The 21,745-nt window shown below is 42.1% G+C and overlaps 1 protein-coding gene across 2 annotated transcripts in view; it reads left to right on the forward strand.

The window, feature by feature from the left end:
• The first annotated feature begins 8,693 nt into the window (after nt 1-8,693).
• Nucleotides 8,694-21,745, forward strand: part of LOC126171492 (protein singles bar) — a 158,584-nt gene continuing 145,532 nt past the window's right edge. Inside the window, exon 1 of one of the 2 annotated variants that reach the window (XM_049920805.1) lies at nt 8,694-8,762. In XM_049920805.1, the coding sequence (XP_049776762.1) occupies nt 8,761-8,762 (2 nt within the window). In that variant the 5' untranslated portion in view covers nt 8,694-8,760. Of the gene's footprint in view, nt 8,763-8,850; nt 8,979-21,745 lie in introns of those variants that run through there. The other variant, XM_049920804.1, reaches the window with a different exon arrangement.

Genomic DNA, 21,745 nt, shown 5'->3' on the forward strand with positions numbered 1-21,745 from the left:
TACAGGATTTGGGATGGACATCATTAAAAGAAAGGCGTTTTTCGTTGCGACGGAATCTTCTCACGAAATTCCAATCACCAACTTTCTCCTCCGAATGCGAAAATATTTCATTGACACCGACTTACATAGGGAGGAACGATCACAAAGATAAAATAAGGGAAATCAGAGCTCGTGCGGAAAGATATAGGTGTTCATTCTTCCCGCGCGCTTTACGAGATTGGAATAATAGAGAATTGTGAAGGTGGTTCGATGAACCTTCTGCCAGGCACTTTAATGTGATTTGCAGAGTATCTGTGTAGATGTAGTTGTAGACTTCTATTCAGGTCGCTAGTCTTGGAGCTTCTGTAGAACAGGGCCGCGGCCTGTCGGGCGCGGCGCTTATGTCCTTTTCACATAGGGGCCGCTGCTGTCGCGTTGTCGTCCTGAAGAGGGGTCGGTCAGCGTGCGATTCGCGTTGTCGTCCTGAAGAGGGGTCGGTCAGCGTGCGATTGGCTGACGTCGTTTCACAGCCCCCTCTGCTCTCTCGTTCCCGAGTGGCCTGCCGGTGCTTGACTTTTTGCCGTAACAGTACTAGATTTGGGTTGGGAAGTCATTCCGCACCCTCCTTATTCACCTGATCTTGCGCCCTCAGATTTTCACCTTTTCCGCTCTCTATCGACCAACAGTGAAGGAACTTCCTTTGCTGGTGAAAATGCGCTCCGAACATGGTTCGACAAGTTCTTCGCCTCAAAATCACGTGATTTCTATAGTCGCGGAGTCGAAGAGCCCAGTGTTGACAGACTGTCGTATATAGTGAAGGAGAATATGTTATTAATGACTGAAGTCTCTGTTATGTGTGCCTGTTTGTGTTTATTAAATTTATCGCGAACCGCTACGAACTATGCACCAACCCGATATATATATAACAGATCGATGTTTTTAAAATAGCCGTCTGCAGCAGCGTGCGTAATGTTTCAGTTTCATCACTGTGTATTTGGTGGTTTTATTTGAATTCCACATTTATTATAAAGTTTGAAATGTTGGTTATCAAATACTAAATCATTTTTTGCTGAACGGCAGGCACAATTTTTTTACAAATTTACATCGACTTATCATCACATAACTCGTTCTTATCAATGTTTTTAGGACGACGTTGATAACGGAAATTACTATTCAGTATTTGTTACTGCCATTTTTGTTTGATAGTACGTATAGAATTCAAATAAAAGTAAAGAAAGGTTGCATAAAGCGAGAATCGAATTAGCGACCTTTAAGCTGTCCTCACACGGGACAAGGTTGCTAACGTTAACGTGGACGCGGACGGGACATCCGACCTCACGAGAGACAACGTCGTCGGCACACGGGACGAGCTAGTTAACGTGATCTGCGCTCTCAGCGTTCTCCAGCGGCTGTCTACGAGTTTATTTGGCTCGCAGACCACACCATTTTTTTTTTACGAAAATGGGCGTTCGTTAAACAGCTGCATTACAGGGCTTGTACATCGAATTGTTGGTGGAGAAACACAACATAATGTAGAAGTTATTCGTTAACTCAGTTGAATTTTCATCTCATTTTCGGTTTGAAACTGAATATAGTTAAGATATAGTGTTTAATGTTATCGATGTTGCGTTCACTACCAGCACTCTGAAATAACGTACTTCATCACATAGATTTCAAGCTCGAGATTCGTTATGCAGTTTCATTTGAATAGGAGAGGAGATTTTTTCTAAGCTGTTGACCATCACTGAGAAAGATATTTACCTGCATGATACGAACATGAACCGTTCTTGAAACCCATAAATAGGTATATATTTTGAAAGTTTCATAATGACAAGAACTTACACAGTATAACTTCTGTTTAATTTAAAACATAGATCTTCTCGAGATCATTGATCTTGAGAAGGCTTTTGACAGTGTCAGATGGGAAAAACTGATGGAAATCCTAACGAAACATGGAGTTGACTGAAGGGATAAACGGCTGATTAGAAATTTATATCTGAAACAGAGAGCAAGAGTAAGAATAGTAGGTGTGATAAGGGAAGAAATTGAACTGAGAAGAGGTGTAAGGCAAGGCTGTTGTTTATCACCAACACTGTTCAATATCTATCTGGACGAAATTATTAATGAAAGTTTTGGTGGAAGGAGAAGAGTTCGTATAGGGGGTCGGAGAGTGGAGTGTATAAGATTTGCGGAAGACATGGTTGTGATGGCAGAGAGTGCAAGAGAGATGGAACAAACGTTAGATGATCTAAACACAAAATTAGAAGAATATGGAATGAAGATTAACAAGAAGAAAATGAAAATCATGGCAATTGGAGGAAAGGGGAGAAAATGCCGTATGGAAATAGGGGGAGAGGAAATAGAGCAAGTGAATAACTTCAGTTTCTTGGGAAGTGTAATAATGGATGATATGTATTGCTCAACAGAAATTAGGAAAAGAATTGCAATGGCAAAAGAAGGATTCAAGAGGAAACAGAAATTACTTTGCGGACCACTAAACAAAGATTTGAGGAAAAGACTTGCCAAATGTTACATCTGGAGCGCTGCACTGTATGGTGCGGAGACTGGACATTGAGGAAGGAAGATGGAAGAAGATTAGAGGCACTAGAGATGTGGATATGGAGAAGACTGGAAAAAGTGAAATGGGAAGACCGAGTAAGGAATGAAAAAGTATTAAGAAGAGTTGGAGAAGAAAGAAACATGCTGAAAGTCATGAAAAAGAGAAAACGGAACTGGATTGGACATTGTTTGAGGAGGGACTGTTTACTGAAGGAAGGAATAGAAAGAATGGTGGAGGGAAAAAGGGGAAGATGAAAAAGAAGATATCAAATGTTGGACAATATCAAGAGAGACAAATATTCAGAAATGAAAAGACTGGCTATGGATAGACAAAATTGGAAAAGGCTTAACGTATGACGAGACCTGCCGTAAGGAAGAATACCATACTACTGAACATAGATTGGCAGTCACTTTAATATTTCTGGCCACCGGGGCAACATTCCAGTCCAGTCGTTGACCTTTGCAACAAGAACTGCAGCAAATGCATTATCTATAATAAATAACACCGACTTTTGAGATAATACTTCTGTTAAATGAATAAGAAAGACCAAGAATACCTTAACAAACGAAAGGTGAAAGGAAATTTGAAACGAGGAGGACGCAAACCTTCTACCTTTCGCTACGTAAATGTCGAGCTCACGACGGTACCATCTACGCTACAGCTTCGACACATCTACGAGGTCCCCGTACATTGCTTACAATATCTAATGACTGTACACAAAAATGTAATTATTTGATATTTAATATGTAAACTGTTAGAATAAGACGCCCTTTGACACATCATCATAGTGCTGTAACACCGAAACCGTATACATTTGTAGCAAACAAGTTACAACATTGAAAACATCAAGTACAGGAAGCCATTACCTAACGGTACGTCATTTATAAGCCGCGCGGGGTATCCGCGCTGTCTAGGGCGTCTTGACACGGTCCGCGCGACTTCCTCCATCGGTTCGAGTCCTCCCTCGGACATGGATGTGTATGTCGTCCTTAACATAAGTTAGTTTAAGTTAGATTAAGTAGTGTGTAAACTTAGGGACCCATGACCTCAGCAGCTTGGTCCCATAAGACCTTACCACAAATTTCCAAAATTATTATAACAAATCGTGACTAAAACAAAGCGTTTTTGAGGGATCCTCAATTTGCTGTTGCTTTAGAACAGATTATATTCATACCGCGTTCTCTACGTGAGAGAAACCCACCAAATATGATGTTAAACGCCATATAGTATGGAGACTCCTATGTTCTACTTGTAACCGATCTCACTGGCTACGTTCCTGTCCACGAGGTAAAAAGTGGCCTGGCTCATTCTTTATTTCACGCTCCACAGCGTGTCGGAACGTGGAATTCCACTGGAGCCCACGAATTACATGTTTTGTCGTCACCACCTCCATATCCACGTGCATTTTTACGTCCCGTTAGACGACGGCTAGGGTGCAATATTAGAACTTCTCGCACTCACCTACGGGCGCTCTGTTCAAATTCGAAATTTTTTAGTCAGTATCGCTCGGAAATATTCAAAGTCTATTCTTTAGTGTCTTGTTCGTAGGTCTCCCTTCATTTTATTGTGCTTTTCTTTTTGGATTCATCAGAGTAATCTTCAGTTTCATCTGACAGCCAATCTTTGAAAGTAGATATTTTTGTGTCAACGAGACACTCGTTGATAACTGTAGCTGCCTGTCAAATGTGAACTCAGTTTAATCTTTGTTTTTTTCTGCCATATGCGGCGACGTGGGTTTTCTGTCATATCACTGAAGCAGCTTTGTTCGTACGTATCTGTGCTTGCAGTTTCAAACGTAGTGTCACCACAAAACGTGCTGACTGACAAGGGGATTCCCAAATAATCGGGCAATAGCGAGGGAAAGATCATATCACTGTGCTGCGCGAGCAAAACATAACTGAATCTAACGTACACGGGTTTCTACAGATCAAGAGAGAATAATGCCAATTTAGAAGATGTCTGACGAATGTTGCGAAATTAAGCCAAACTGAAGAACGCATGACACAATACTGATAAAACATAAAAACACGGTTACAGATAAACAGCCGTTGTTTGACCCTGCGTGGTATAAGAGTTTGACACGGTATTCGTGACGGCAGTATTGACTGTGGTGACAGCGAGAACTAATTTAGCACACACATCGATGTCTGATGTTTGTGCATTCCACACGAAGTAAATGCCATTTTTCTTGCAAAGCAGCTCTCAGCTCAAGAACGCTCGGGGCAGCAAGATTCTCAGGTGTATGCCAGAATAGCCAAACATCAGTGTAATAGTCTGCATTTTGTACATTGCTTCGAGTGGTCTAAATTTTTAATACAATTGTTCTAAACTGAGAAATAATGAATTTCTTCTTAGAACGAAAACAAGTGCGGATTTACTGCCACCCCATGCACAAATTTCTGGTTGCTGAAAACATTCTTCACCTCGAGGAGGTGTGTATGATATGAGGATGAAGTTTATTGCTCATCGCACCTGAACAAGATCTGCGAAGGGCAGTCAAATGAAAAGAAGAAAGATGGAAAAGAAAGTAAGCAAACTGTTTATTGCTTCGAAAGTATTTTCCATAACTGTTAATACATTTATCCCACTGTGAGACAAAACGGTCATTGCCTTCATAGAAAAACGTTTGCGTTTGCCTACAGAATTATGATTGTAGCCATGCGTCCACCTCTTCGTCCGAAACAAGTCGATGGCCACAAACGTTTTTCTTCAGGGCCCCAAAAGTATGAAAATTGCATGGCGAGAGATCGGGATAGAATGGAATGTGTGTAAGGGCTTCCCAGCGAAACTTCTGTACCGTAGTCGGATCAATCTCCCAACAAAGTTGCCGCCATTATAATGCCAAGGATGTTACAGGACAAAAGCACAAGAAAGTTGAAGAAGAAGAAGAAGAAGAAGAAGCAGATGATGATGATGATGATGATGATGATGATGATGATGGCTAAGCTCGAAGACCGGACAGATAATGAAATTAGTTAGATGGAGCCGAGATGTGCTTATTTGAAAATATGACGTTGTTAATGACACCGGTGTCTCTGTAATTCATATTGCTGTGACTGGAGACAATGCGTCATTTAGGAAAAACCAAATTACACTTCATCTGGGTACAAAAAGAGTTATTATGCCTTAAACGTTTCCGAAAATACCCTCCTCAAAAGTATTAGGGGAACATGACTTCGGGCGTCTACTGTACTCCATTGAGCAATAACTCAATGCTGGTTATGTCACCAAGTTATGTCTTTATCTTTCAATAATTAAGTAGAGAATAAAACATCATTACATCCTCGATCGTTTGCATAAAAAGAACTGAAATGTCCAGCAAGATGCCAAAAATAAAGTGGAAATAGTCATTTTTTCATTGGACTCTGAGAGCTTCAATAACATGTATGGCCTCCGTAAGCGTTTATCACTGCCTGGCACCTAAGTGGTATGCTCCATATAAGTCTAGGGAGGTCACCCTGTGGTATCCGTTCCCACTCTTCAATGGGACAGAACTACTGTCAAGCATGCCCCATATATGAACGATTGGGTTTAGGTCGTGCCTCACCGCTGAACATTGCATTACTTCAGTGTCCAGGATTCGCAAAACAACCCTGCTGACACTCGCCACAAAGGCCTTGGCATTAGAAGGAATTCAGTTCCACCACTGTATGCAGTTGACACCACAGGGGCCAACAGGATCTGTTCGATTACTGCCTGGCGGTAAGAAGACTATGGATAACGAGAAGAAGGGTAAGGTTGTCAACACTGAAGCCTTCTCACAACATCACAGAACCTTGTAAATCTGTTAATTTTCGTGACTACTTTGGCAGGATCCTTTCACCACTGGTCCATGCACACGAAGACGGCCATCATCTTGCGCCAGAGAGTATCTGGACTCGTCCTGAATAACATGTTTCGCCAGTGATGAAGCTGCGAGTTTACACGGGAAGAGCAGAACGGAAGGCGAGCTACAAGATGTTGTGTCAATGGGGGTACTCGAACATGATGTCAGCCTGTACAGTCCTTTCTCGTAACATGTTCATTACAATCTGGTCGCACACAGAGGCTACAGGGACCCTTCTGAGATCTTGCAGTAGTCTGGTGGTATCCGTTACGACGCCGCAAAGCAGAGATGGTCAGATATCGGTCTTCGTGTGGGCGGCTTCGTCCAACTCGCCTTGTGTACTGCCCTTCTCCATGTAGCGGGTCCACAACCTATGGATGGCACGTGGAGAGGTATTGGCATCTGCAACAAAACGACCGAAAGTCTATTCTTCTTGGATCAAACAGACCGGGCTCCCAATTTGCGCTACATTCAGATGTCCCATTGCACGTACTTGTTTGAGTACAGCGTTCACAAAAGACAGCTGCTATCTGTGTGTGTTACAAGAAAGCACTGGGACCACGGGACTCGCATTGGGAAGGACGACGGTTCGAACCCGCGACCGGCCGCCCAGATCTAGTTTTTCCGTGATTTCTCTAAATCACTCCAGCCAAATTCCGGCATTGTTCCTTTGAAAGGGTACGGCCCATTTTCCTCCCCCTCCTTGACACAATTCGAGCTTGTTCTCCGTCTCTAATGATCTCGATGTCGACGGGACGTTAAACGCAAACTTCCTTCCTTCAACACTGGGACACGAGTACTCACATCCTTGTTAGGGGACACAGTGTAATGCATAACACAGTCAATAGATGGCGAATGACTTGAGTTGTTGCGGAGATATCAAGCCGTGCAATAAGACCACAGATACCGCCTGTATTAAAATAGATTTGACATACTGGACGGTGATAAATGTGTTCCCCTAATTCTTTTGAACGGTGTATATGAGGTCAAAAGTTTAAATGAATTACGCTGGATAATATTGTAGCCTCTCCCCGATGTTATTCAATCTGTGTATTGAGCAAGCAGTAAAGGCATCTGCAACAACACGACCGAAAGTCTATTCTTCTTGGATCAAACAGACCGGGCTCCCAATTTGCGCTACATTCAGATGTCCCATTGCACGTACTTGTTTGAGTGGGAGTGGGTATAAACAAAAGAAAAATTCGGAGTGGGTATTAAAATCCATGGACAAGAAATAAAAACTTTGAGGTTCGCCGATGACATTGTAATTCTGTCAGAGACAGCAAAGGACTTGGAAGAGCAGTTGAACGGAATGGACAGTGTCTTGAAAGGAGGATATAAGATGAACATCAACAAAAGCAAAACGAGGATAATGGAATGTAGTCGGGTGATGCTGAGGGAATTAGATTAGGAAATGAGACACTTAAAGTAGTAAAGGAGTTTTGCTATTTGGGGAGCAAAATAACTGATGATGGTCGAAGAAGAGAGGATATAAAATGTAGACTGGCAATGGCAAGGAAAGCGTTTCTGAAGAAGAGAAATTTGTCAACATCGGTATAGATTTAAGTGTCAGGAAGTCGTTTCTTAAAGTATTTATATGGAGTGTAGCCATGTATGGGAGTGAAACATGGACGATAAATAGTTTGGACAAGAAGAGAATAGAAGCTTTCGAAATGTGGTGCTACAGAAGAATGCTGAAAATTAGATGGGTAGATCACATAACTAATAAGGAGGTATTGAATAGAATTGGGGTGAAGAGGAGCTTGTGGCACAACTTGACAAGAAGAAGGGATCGGTTGGTAGGACATGTTCTGAGGCATCAAGGGATCACCAATTCAGTACTGGAGGGCAGCTTGGAGGGCAAAAATCGTAGAGGGAGACCAAGAGATGAATACACTAAGCAGATTCGGAAGGATGTAGGCTGCAGTAGGTACTTGGAGATGAAGAAGCTAGCACAGGATAGAGTAGCATGGAGAGCTGCATCAAACCAGTCTCAGGACTGAAGACCACAACAACAACAACAACAATATTAAATGTTACAGTAGAGGTGCTCCTGAAAGTTTTTAAGAATTAGCGCTTTACGGGGTTCGGAATTTCAGCAACTGGCGAATAAGTGTTCACTATCGAAAAAGATTATGAAATGCAGATGCAGACTGTCGTGTCTCCATTTGAGCGCCGCACACCGGCCGGAAGTGTGGAATTAGTGACCACCGCGATGGTCAGGAAGCGAGACCGCGTGCAGGAGGAGGGCGTTGCCCCCCGCACCGCCCGGCCCTCGGATTGTGGGGTATTTTTACCCGGACTGCGTTGTGACTGCGTCTGCCGGCGCGAGCATCCGAACGACTAGTAGCCAGGGCGGCGGCGGCAGCGTCGGCAGATCCACCCACACTCCAGCATGTGAGTACCCTGCTCCGGCACCGCCACCTCAGTTCTCCCCACTAACATACCTACACCCGTGTCCAGTGCCCTCTGTAACGCTGGCTGCTTCACAGTGGCTAACACAAGATGTGATGACATAATGACTCTTGCAGGCAAATCACAAAATATGCGCGCGACCGCCAAGGTCGCAGGTTCGAATCCTGACTCGGGCACGGACGTGTGTGATGTCCTTATGTTAGTTAGGTTTATGTAGTTCTAAGTTCTAGGGGACTGATGACCTCAGCTGTTAAGTCCCATAGTGCTCAGAGCCATTTTTGAACAGAATATGGTCACGTGTTTCTTCAGGTAAGAGTATTCCGCGAAGTCAGTGGATCATTCAATACCTCTATACCGAGCATGCCGTCATCTGCTCTATCCATCTCTTAGAAAAAGCGAGGCGGATGTCGCTGTGGATAGGACACTAGTGTTTATCAGGGAGGGTTCTAAATCTCCTAACAAACTTTCAGAAACTGATCAGAGATGCCTGCTCAGAGTTTTGATGCATGGAATGGTTGGTCTCCAGTGACTTTTCACAAAGTGATCCACCTGATCTGTTACATCAGTGAGTCTATTGTTCTGCGAATAATTGCACTTATGCAAATTAGCGTAATTTGGAATGTTTGTCAGATTTGATCGCATTTTCTCTACTGTTGATGTATGTGCAAATTTCCTATTGATTGTCAGTGAACTCCGTAACACTGTGGTTAAGACACAGGAGTGTTATTCAAGAGGAGTTCGCTTAAAAGCCTCATCCGTTTATTCAGAATGTTTTCGTTGGTTCGACTCACTATATTAGGCGAATGGTAGGACAGTTCCATTGTAAAGGATATGACCGATTTCTTTCCGCATTCTTATCCCGTCCGAGCTTGTGACTTATATCTAATTACCTCGTTGTCAATGGAACGATGTATCCTAATCTTGTTTCTTTTTTGTAAATCTCTTGCGATTGTTGAGCATGTAAAACATTTGTGGTTAACATTTTGAACAAATCCTATGAAGAAAGTTCTGCATTGTGATGTACTACAAGATACTTTGCGACAAGGCGATTGTTGCATTATTCTCTTTTTTTCTTAAGAGAATTTTCATGCTTTGAAACTTAGCAGACGATCAACATTAATCAAAAAGTTAACTTTATTAATCGTTAACCCATTACTAAAAGAGTTAACTTCGTTAAACGTTGAAGCGTTAATTTACAAGTGATTTATCAGAAGTTAGTCGTTAACTCGTAACACTAAACTTTATGTTGTGGCTGAAGTGAAATGAACAATTGAATCAAATGCATTACCTTTACTTAAACGAAGATTTTTTTGGTTGGACAAGTTTTGGTAGGATGTAGAAAATAAATGAAAACAATTTAATCGCTTAATCATTTAGTTATGTAATTACTTAGTAATCAGTATAAAATCACAGGAGATAGTATCTCATGCTCGGTGTGTGTTTCCCTTAGTAAGATGTTGCTTTAATCGAAAATGCTCATAAGCAACGCGTCTGCCCATGTTCGCGAAACTGAACATTTGCTGAGGTTTAAAGATTTTACCAGCTTCTCAATCTTTATGTGTTGTATCAAATTGTTAAGGACCTAAGTGTCAGTCCTAATTGTCGATTTTTAGGCATGCATAGCTTACAATCGAAAAAGTATTTGTTCTCCCGATCTCCCGTAATATCAGTATATCCATTGTGGATGACGAAGTGCGACTGTGACTTTAAACTGGCCTTTATCTGGTAATAAATATGCAACCAGTCGCTTTTTTACGTTTTATTCAACGATGAACATGTTTTCCAGGCACTGCAGTGGCTCGAAAACATGTTCATGGTTGAATAAATCGTAAAAAAAGCGACTGGTTGCATATTTATTACCAGATAAAGGCCAGTTTAAAGTCACAATCGCAGATCGTCATCCACTGCAGTGCCTCGAAAACGTGTTCATGGTTGAATAAATCGTAAAAACGCGACTGGTTGCATATTTTTTACCAGATGAACGTAATAATTTAAATGCGTCCACGGATTTTCATCAGTTATAGAGCTAGACTCTCATTCCACTATTTAATTTCCACAGTCAATCCACTAACAAAAATAAGTACTTACCGCGAACACGGAAACGAACAACAATAAACAGCCAACACCTATAGTTATTCTCGGTCGCACTGGATTGTTTACATCAATCGTGCCCACCTCTGTATGGCCACACATCTACATGACCTGAACTTGTCAGAACATGTTTTCCGCAGGCGATACGGTGTCATTTTGTCATAAATAGAAGGTACCTAATTATCGATTAACGTACTCAAAGAAAGTTGCGGAAGTTAAAGAGTCCGTTAACGGTTTTCAAAATTATCTTAAAAGTTTTCAGTTACTCGAAAATTTAATTAATTAACGATTAACTGATTAACGGTCTTGTGCCAGCTACGCACATGATCGTGTCTTACCTTTTCAGAGTGCAAGCCTGGTGGTGAAGAGGCAAGGGGGCATTTAACCAAATTGCCAACAGCGAGCACCAAGAATCAATCGAAACGTCATCTTACAAATACGATACACATCCCTTATCACAAACTTTTACCGAGGTGCCCAGATATTCTCAATGGGGTACAGCCTCAGTGGTAAGTGGAAGGAAACTGAACTAATTACTGTAGAGGGAATCACTAAAGATGAAGGGTTCTTCTTATAGACACTGATCATATCGAACCTTGATCAACTTCTGAGAGTTCGTGGGCACAGTTCGGAATCACACTGCATTCTGCTGGAGTAAGGTTGACATCATCGTAAAATCATCCTTAGAAAAATTTAAAGTGATTTAAGGAAAGTCATGTGCATGTGCTACAATATGTTCGAATTTTTAGTAGCAGGCCGGTGGAATCCAGATTTAGATTACAATGAGACAGCAGATGTATTTTGATTTGAGTGGAATCCAGAAACATTTACTGAGGGTCAGGTATAAGCAAAAGAGATCCCTTCGGGCGAGACAGTGTAATTTGTGTCTGTGGGGCGGTATGTCTTTAGGTTGGTTGTTGGTTTGGGGGAAGAGACCAAACAGCGAGGTCATCGGTCTCATCAAGGACGGAGAAGGAAGTCGGCCGTGCCCTTTCAAAGGGAACCATCCCGGCATTTGCCTGGAGTGATTTAGGGAAATCACGGAAAACCTAAATCAGGATGGCCGGACGCGGGATTGAACCGTCGTCCTCCCGAATGCGAGTCCAGTGTGCTAGCCACTGCATGTCTTTAGGTTGGCACACAAATTTCCAGGTGGAACTGTCACTGCATACATCAGCAACGATGATTTATTGCATTCACATCTATACTCCACAAGCCACATCACGGGTGTTTGGCGGACGCTCCTTCCGGTAACAAAAAAATGGTTCAAATGGCTCTGAGTACTATGGGACTCAACATCTTAGGTCATAAGTCCCCTAGAACTTAGAACTACTTAAACCTAACTAACCTAAGGACATCACACACACCCATGCCCGAGGCAGGATTCGAACCTGCGACCGTAGCAATCCCGCGGTTCCGGACTGCAGCGCCAGAACCGTTAGACCACCGCGGCCGGCCTTCCGGTAACACATAAGTTATTGTTTCTCTTATTTATTCGTAATGGTCGTTTCGCGAATTGTACGTGGAAGTCAGTATTACGTTATCTATCTCTCCTTAGAAAATACGCTCTCTAAATTTTAACACTAGAGAACAATTACCTAAATTGGATTCCCCCCCACCTAAAGTGGGCCCCTTGGCTGTGCATTGTCATAGACTTTAGTGGAATCAAATGTAAATAGTAGTTTACGCTTCTACCACTCTTTAGGGGACAGCACTCGTCACCTGCTTGACTTCTTGCTTATCAGTTCGTCATTACATGTTTTGGCAATGGTAAAAGTCTTTATCTTGTGCTACGTATTTCATTATTTCTCATAGATATTGGCAGATTAAATCTTTCAACCTCTATGTGTTCTTGAACGACAAGGTTTAACATTAATGTTTATGAGTAAGCGGTTTCATTTAGACGTTTGATTAAAAATTTCTTGAGTTTACAAAGTGTAAGCTATAGTTGCTTAAACTGGACCAGCTTCAGACGCTTAAGTCTAACTCCTTAGTTTTTCGTCTACACGATTTGTCTGTATTAGTACTCACTGTTACTTTCTTGGAATTCTCTTGCAATTTCCAAGAGGGGATGCTCGAACGAAGAAAGTGGAGCCCGTCTCAAACAACGAAAGATCTTGAAGGTATTGACGCAATTCGGAAAAAGATGGGTCGGAAGAAGGCCAGTAAACAATTTAATATTGCAAAATCAATATCTATGAGGTAGCCCAGTATGAAGTACGATACACGTATTCTTGTTGTGCCCTTGTCTCGCGTCGGTGCATGGTCGGCATGGTTATTAGCGGATATAGCACGGTTAATTTAACGGGTGACCGGATGCCCTTCCTGTCGCCATCCTGCTAGCCCTCGGCACGGGATATGTGTATTCCAACTGTCTGCGTGTAATGTTATTCACCTGAAAGTGAGCGAAAGTTTTCTAAATGTTTGCGAATCGTGTTACTGAGACATGACTGGTACTGACTTAGTGAGATGTGGGAAACCGTCTAAAAACAACATCTAGGCTGGACGGTACACCGACCTTCGTCGTTAAGCCGACAGACGGGTTCGATCCACGGCCGGTGCACCTCCACGTCCTGAAAAGACGCTTTAGCACTAACGACTATCCAGGCGGGTGTATCCAGACACTTATTAGTCCATCCTCCCCTCAACTTTACGACGTTCTGAACTCTGGCGGAGGACACTTCAGTGAGATGTCTGAATCTCTGTGGACGAACGGCAGCCCATTATTCCTCAAGAGACGAAACCAGAGAAGGTAAGGATGGTGGATGCTGCGATGCGGAGCGATGTCGACGTTCTAACTTATTCTGGCGGTCTTACACTAGGTTCACGTCGGCACTGTGGCCAGGCCAGTCCATTTTAGGACGGCTACTATTCACAGACCATTGCCTCACTGATGCTGCTTTACGACAGGTTGCATTGTCATGCTGATGCAAACAATCATCGTCTCCCAACTATTCTTCTAATTCTGTATGCAATAAACAATGCTTAAAATGCCTCCATATCCACCAGCATTTAGCGTTATCAAAGCGCAAAAAGGAGATCACACCTTAACATGGGAAACACGCCCAAACCGAAACACCACCTTCACCGTACTTCACTGATGACGGGTAACGTTCTCCAGGCGTTAGCCAAACATGAAGTGTTCCGTCGGATTTCCACAGGGTATAACGTGATTCATCATTCCAAATCACCCGATTGCATCGTACCCATTGTTTTTAACTCACAACGCACAGTCACTGTGCCAGCTGGACTGCTGATAACACTTTGGGACTCAAGAGTGATTCCTTCCTAGGATTTCATCCGAACAGACAGTCCCTGTCAGTCAATATCTGAGGTCTGTCTGGTCTTCATTCGGCTATAGTTGTTCCTTCACGTTTCACTTCTCAGTCGCACCACCACCAGTTGAATTGAGCAGCTTCAGAACGGTAGGAATGTCCCTTACGGTTTTGTTATATATGTGACATCCAATGACTGGTCCACGTCTGAAGTCACCGAACTCTACAGACCGAGTCATTCTGTTGTTTCTGCTTCTGTGGTGACAACACAATACTCCCTGCCTCCCTGCGGGTTCGCCTCTCATGACATTTAGTGGTCAATTCCGCAATATGTAGGTATGTCCAGATAGACCAGTTAGTGAACATTTTTGGGAAAAGATTTTGAAGAAGAGCAGGATTATTATGGTATGTTACGGAAGTTTCTTTGCACCTACTCGTAATGGCTTGCAAAGAATAGCTGTACAACTGGCAGAAAGAAGTAACATTGAGCATTCTCTCAAAGACGAAATATCTGAGAAAAAGTGGGTTACCCTTTTTCTTAAACGCCACAAACCGAAACTGTCTCAACAACATCGTGTAGCGGGGGTCTTGGTTTCCGCAAAGAAAACGCAGATAACTTGTGTAACCTGTTGGAAGATTTTGGAAAGGTAAATTCGCATCTGACAGAATTTATAATATTGATGAGGGTGACATTACTGTGGTACAACCTGTATTAACCAAAGTCACTGGTCTTAATAGTAAAAAACATATGGCCATCTTGACATCAGCAGAACATGGGGCAGTTACAACGATTGTTGCTTATGTGAATGCTAGTGGCAAATTCGTGCTCGCATTAGTAATTTTCCAGAGCAGAAATATGGATGAAAAGCTTAAAAAAGGGGGTCCAGTAGGAACAATCTTTGAAGCTTATCATTCAAGGGGGATTCAGATCATCTTCTTCACTCAATGGTTTCGACACTCAGCGAATTTTCAACTCCTGGAAAGGAAAAACCTGTGCTGTTGTTTTTGGATGCCCACCTTAGCCACACACAAAATATTGATCTGACTGACTTGGCGAAAATAAATCACATTACTATTGCGTCACTGCAATTTCACCCTAACAGACGTGGATAAAACATTTATAGGTTGTCTAAAACTATATTTCAGCGAGGAAATCGCGCAATGGTTGAGGCACTGTAAATGTGCTGTCAGTGCTTTCGATGTAAGGGACTTTTTTTTGAGAAAGCCTATATTAGACGCCAAAGGGCTCAAATAGCAATCAGTGGATTTAAACAGGTACATGCCCCCTGAACAAGAAGTTGTTCTCAGCTACCCAATATATTGAAGAGGCAAGGAAAAAATGACATTCCTGTTTCTATGATTCTGTATTAAACAAACAAACAACAGGATTCGTTTCTTTCCCGACAACAGAGAAATATGTGATAGGAGCAAAGCACAAGTTATTGCAGAGTTGGGCCCAAATCAGTCCATTGTCACTATTCATTCATTATTTAACCTCCTATATTCTTTCCCATCCCCGTTTTATACCTCACTTCTTTCTCCCATCTTCTCAAGTATTGCTTATGTTACTCGCGGTTTCTTTGGTATTATTTTAATCTTCCCCACTACCTTGCTGAGCAGATCCAACATGACATCAGTTCTTCCCCAAAAAGTTTCTGCGTTATCTCCCTTACTGATTATTCCCTTAAATCTGATTTTCCCACTTATCTTTCAATTCCGTATTGTTATTTCTTAGTTTCTTGACATTTCGTTTTGGTTTCCTTCTGTCCAATTTGTTGATTTATTTCAGCCTCGTTTGCACTTCTTCTGTTAGGAGAATTTGATCCGGTGCGATGTCTGTTCTTGGTCGTGTTTTCACATCAAGTGCGCCACAAAAATTGCCGCCCCTCAAGTTTCGGCACACTAAGAGGCTACCTATTTCGTCTAATACGGTAGTGCTGGCTCTGTTATAAGGGAGATCGACAATGGTCATGGTTCAAGTAACAGCACTGACCTTCGTGGATGATGTTTTAGGAGAGCAGTGGCGAACCGAAGTCATAAATGGTAATCAAAACAGTCCCACGATTGTGCCACGTTAGCCGGTAAGCGATCAATTGCAAAAAGACAGCCTTCTATCTAGTTTGCTGAAACCTAAGGACGAACGTTTGAAACAAATATTGAAAGATGTACGGTGGCATAGCATGTAAAATGGAATTATTTCACGACCATTGTCTCTTCAAAGGCGTGGGTATCTTGTGAGCACTCCAGATGTTCTTTTTATTGTGAGTGTTGTGGTCTTCAGTCCGGAGACTGGTGGTGTTTCCCACGCTTGTCTATCCTGTGCAAGCCTCTTCGTCCCTGCGTAGCTACTGCAGTTTACAACCATCCAACTTAAATCCAAAGCTGCTTGCTTTATTCAAGCCTTGGCCTCCCTCTGAAATTCTTTCCCTCCCCTTCCCCCTTCCTCCTCCCTCATATGCTTCGTACCATTACCAAACTGGCCATTCCTTAATGCAAGTTGTGGCGAATTTCTGATATCGTTAAGAATATAAATGCACCAATCACTGGATCGTGCGAGATCGAAACTGTATCACATTGGTGGTCGAAAGTGAAAACTTGGTTTCCGCCACCAACGTTACGTACAGTGAAGCATGTGAGTGGTGGTGGATGAAAACGACCTTTCCTCTGCCATTACGGTCATATTTATTCCACACATTTGAGTATGACGCAATGTAGTTGCGTCCTCGCTTAAAACACGCCACTAGAGCCAGCAGGCAGGAACACTGCGAAAACTGCAGTGGCTTAAACCGTCCAGTTAGGTGTGAGGCAAAACTATTGTTTCCGTTAAAGCAAGCATTTGAATTACAGTTCATTCAGCAAGCTTCGACACATGATGTTTGAATCCAACCCATTCTAAACACTACCTTCCATTTCATTTAGAGACTGTTTTTAACTGGCGCACGTCAGTGTCACTCATGTTCGTATTTGTGTGGTATGATTCACAATCTGCATAGGATACCTACCGTAACGATACGTTTAGAGCCAACGCCCACGCTTGAGGTGGGATTTGAATGCGAGAACTGCGATTTATAAAGCAGTGAGGTTACCGAGGCAACACGAAGGGCGGAAACATTCTTTCTGCAGATAAGCTATGAGCGAATGCTGCTAAGATGAAGCGCTGTAGGTTGAATCTAATGTAATATATTGACGATGTAATGACTTACACACTGTTAGGCTTAAGGCTGTGGGAAGCCAGCAAGAGCACTCCAAGATATGAAATCAGAGACACAACGCAGAGAACAGGCAAAAGTTGTAGCATTTAGGTTATCAGATGTAAACAGTAATAGTAGAGGTCTGCGAACTGCAGACGCTCTGGGTAGCTGTCCCAGGGCAGAAGTTCCACTTCAGAGAATTAATTTGCAACTCCATCCGCCGCATAGACGCTGACGAAAGGCGTCACGGTAGGAGATGGTCACAAAAAGGCTCATCTTAGTATAGGCAGCAAGCTCGATACTTGCCCCTGGGAACCGGAGTGTCAGTGAGACTACACAGGTTAAGCCGCAACAACAGCTGTCCCCACTCACGAGAGGCTTCAGGGTGGGGCCAAGTGATGTAGAACACTGTTGTCGCTAGCAATAATAGGAAGGACACTGACGTTTAGCTTTCAGCTGAACGCTGTTGCGACCAAACTTTGAGTTTGATAATGTAAAGACCAGACACACCCCTACGTACCAAGTACCAGAAAGGGAGGACTTTGAATGTGGTAGGTTAGAGGCACCATTGAGGTGCAGAGCTACTCGTCAGATTTGCAGCAGCCTGTAAAGTGCCGACGGATTGGTGGGCCGACTACAGGAAGGGAGAAATAGTGCGCCGTTACACTCCTTTAAAAATACGTGTTTGTGTATCCAGATAGTGCTCTCAGTCAAACTATTGGGGTGGCCAATCCCCTGTCGTCCCTCGCCAGCCTCGGGTAAGCCCCGACAAGTCTGTTTCTCTCATTTTAAGTGCTGTTCTAGAAGTTCGTGCTTTATAGTGCTCCTATTGATTGCTACTTCTGTTAGTTCTCTCCCCACAGACTCAGACACTGGCTTCAGCTGTGCAACCAGTTGCATCCTTTGTTTGTTCTTCTTGTTTATAATTAGAATTCAGTGTATTAGTTAGTCTGATTGCAAATAAATAGTGTTAATCAGACCCCTGAGTATCTTTGAATGTCTTGCTGTAAGCATCCTATCGAGTCTCAGAATCCGCCCCTCTCCTAGGTGCCTTGCGATACTATTTGGATCTGACCCATGTACTAATCATTTTGCCTTCACTGAAAGTTTGTCTTTCTACAGTTGTTCCGAACGCTCGGAAACTGCTGACTGACATGTACCCCCTGTCCCCCCCTGTTTTCTATGTCAGGACATGTCACTAATAACAAACTATACTACAAAATCAGAAACCCAGCAACAGACAACCATTAAAGCATAGTGGCATGTTTTGCCGGTAAACGAAAAATTAATTTGTGGATGACAAGCCGGTTGAAACGATCTAGTCTCAGGTTTTCGATCCATACTACATAGAATCACTGTAGTTGAGGCTTTTGTTGCTTTTCCTATTCTAAGAATTTATCAGACTACTTTTCTTCAATAATTTACTACGCACGAACCCTAGCAATTGTATCATTCTGTAAGTACGAGGAAACCCTTGATTCTTTAAAGAATCGAAATCTCATGTATAGAAAGCTTCGAACGTCCGATTACTTTACAGATCAGTTAATGTGTTAAATGTTTTGATGTTGAACATGTATCCCTGAAGAAGTTTGTAAAAGGTTTGACATGACGCTTGAAGTATGTTGGATCCCGCTATGTGTTCTCATTATCAAACATTGGACGAATATTCTCCGGATAATTTACGCTTCATTTAATCCAAAAGCAAGTTTTTCACGCACCTCACAGTTTATAACGTAGTACCTCCTGAACGATGCGTCGTACAGTCGTATAATTTTCCATGTCATTCAGAGATATATGTGGGTACAATGCGCAAATTGTGTTGCAAACAGAGTTAGTAGTGAAACAGTAATAAATTAAAACGTCTTGCCTGATGCTACAGTTTTGCTGGATGAACAGCGAAAATACAATAAGCGAAAAACTTTTTTCCCTTTCATTATTTTGAGAGGGATATCAGCGAGGAACAGTTTCCCGAAGGTTTGAAACTACACTTAAAGTTTGTTGGAAGTCATTAAGTACTCTCATTCTCAAATACCAGATGACTTTACCCTGGGTATTGGTAAGTTACGCTGCCTCAAAACACATGTATACGAAATTTCTAACTGTGTGATACTTGTCTTACTGTTTTAAACCTCTAACACAAGATAAAACCACTTAATGAGTAGTTTATGGTAGTATTTTATATTCTTATATTCGGTCAATAATTATATGAAATATTTGAAATCAAATTTTGTTGCCTCTGGAAGCCATTAAACATGAAACGTCCCCTTAGAACAATTTTACATGTGAAACGTCCACTTAGAACAATTATACAAGCCTGTGCTTAACCTGACACACAATATTATTTAGCGCAACGCAATCTGACTTTCAATAACCCCTACAAAACAATGGCCCTGACTAACTTTAACCTATACCTTTTACAAATCACTTACCTCACAAAAATCTTCGCTACTCAAGCTACTGCAAAACAGCGAGCGCCACTACTGCCAGCTAAATAAAAGATTCAAACCACTGAAGGTACTAACTACTGATAGGGATAGTTAGCAAATGAAAGATATTAATAGAGAACAAACAATGTATTTACCTTAATATTCATAATTGACATTCAGTCTTACAGATTATCAAAACTCCGCCATCTCTCTCCCCACGTCCACCACTGCTGGCGGCTCACCTCCAACTGCGCAACGCAATCTGCTGTTCACATCCAGCTATAGCAGTTCATGACAACAATGGCAGGCAACAATGCGAACTAGCCACATACTGCACACAGCACAGCCAGTGATTTTCATACAGAGAGCGCTACGTAACGTTGCCAATAAGAAAACATAAACATCAAACTTACATAAAGAAAACATAAACAGCCTACTTACATAGCCATATGAAACGTCCCCTTAGAACAATTTATACATGCGAAACGTCCACTTAGAACAATTGTACAAGACTGTGCTTAACCTGGCACACAATAATTTTAGCGCAACGCAATCTGACTATCAAAATTCCCTGCAAAAGAATGGCCCTGACAAACATTAAACTATACCTTTCACAAATCACTTACCTCACAAAAATCTTCGCTGCTCGAACTACTGCAATACAGCGAGTGCCACTACTGCCAGCTAAATAAAAGATTCAAACTACTGAAGGCACTAACTACTGATAGGGATAGTTAGCAAATGAAAGATTTTAATAGAGAACAAACACTGTATTTACCTTAATATTCATAATTGACATCCAGTATTACAAAACTCCGCCATCTCTCTCCCCACATCCACCACTGCTGGCGGCTCACCTCCAACTGCCCAACGCAATCTGCTGTTCACATCCAGCTATAGCAGTTCATGACAACAATGGCAGGCAACAATGCAAACTAGCCACATACTGCACACAGCACAGCCAGTGATTTTCATACAGAGAGCGCTACGTAACGTTGCCAATAAGAAAACATAAACATCAAACTTACATAAAGAAAACATAAACAGCCTACTTACATAGCCCCCATGCTCCCCACAAAAAATTTTACAAATGTTTTTGGCCAGTGGCCAATAATGATTTGATAAAATTTTTCATAATTACACTAACAAAGACATCCAATGCACACACTTATTGATACAATGTTGGTCAACAGCTAAAATTTTCTCACAGTCCATAAAGACAGTCCTGATCGTTCATCATAATAGTAATTACAGTTTTTTTCACAAAGTCTCATTAGTAAAAGAAATTGCACACAGAAGTAGTGGATTTCCATGCAGTCTTGAAGAAGTAGTGTTGTCCTTCCAACAGAAAGACAGTGCTGACTCTTGACATGCTGACAGGTAATGGGCCACAACAGAGCAAACCCACAGCAGAGTCATTTGACGTTTTGAAGAAGATTGGTAGATGGGTCATCAAAGAGTAGACCCACTGTAGTCCTGGTAGAGATTGTGGTATTTGTGGGCCACCAGAGGTGTAGACCCACTGTAGTCCTTGTAGAGATTGTGGTATTTGTGGGCCACCAGAGGTGTAGACCCACTGTAGTCCTTGTAGAGATGGCCAGCAGCCATCTGTTGCAACTGTGCAGGTGCACAATCACCATTGAAGAGTCTTGCGGATAATAGAGCAAGTCCATAACCACCACTTGTGCACTCACAAAGTTTTTGGAATTGTCCTTAGAACCAGCAATGCTGTTATCCAGTCCCTTGCTGAATTAGTAACACACGTGCAAACACTATCAGTCCCTACTTCTCACATATTGTCCATATACTATGACCAACAGAAATGTGTGCAGTGAAATGAATGCTTTCAAGTTACTTAATTTGATTAACTGGCGTCAATTACAATTATATAACATAAGAATACAATTACAAAGATACAAAATACAACATTAAAGACATAACAATACAGATAATATTTGTAGTAATAGGGGCTTTACAAAAGA

Source organism: Schistocerca cancellata, chromosome 1 (assembly GCF_023864275.1).
Source record: "Schistocerca cancellata isolate TAMUIC-IGC-003103 chromosome 1, iqSchCanc2.1, whole genome shotgun sequence".
Taxonomy (NCBI): domain Eukaryota; kingdom Metazoa; phylum Arthropoda; class Insecta; order Orthoptera; family Acrididae; genus Schistocerca; species Schistocerca cancellata.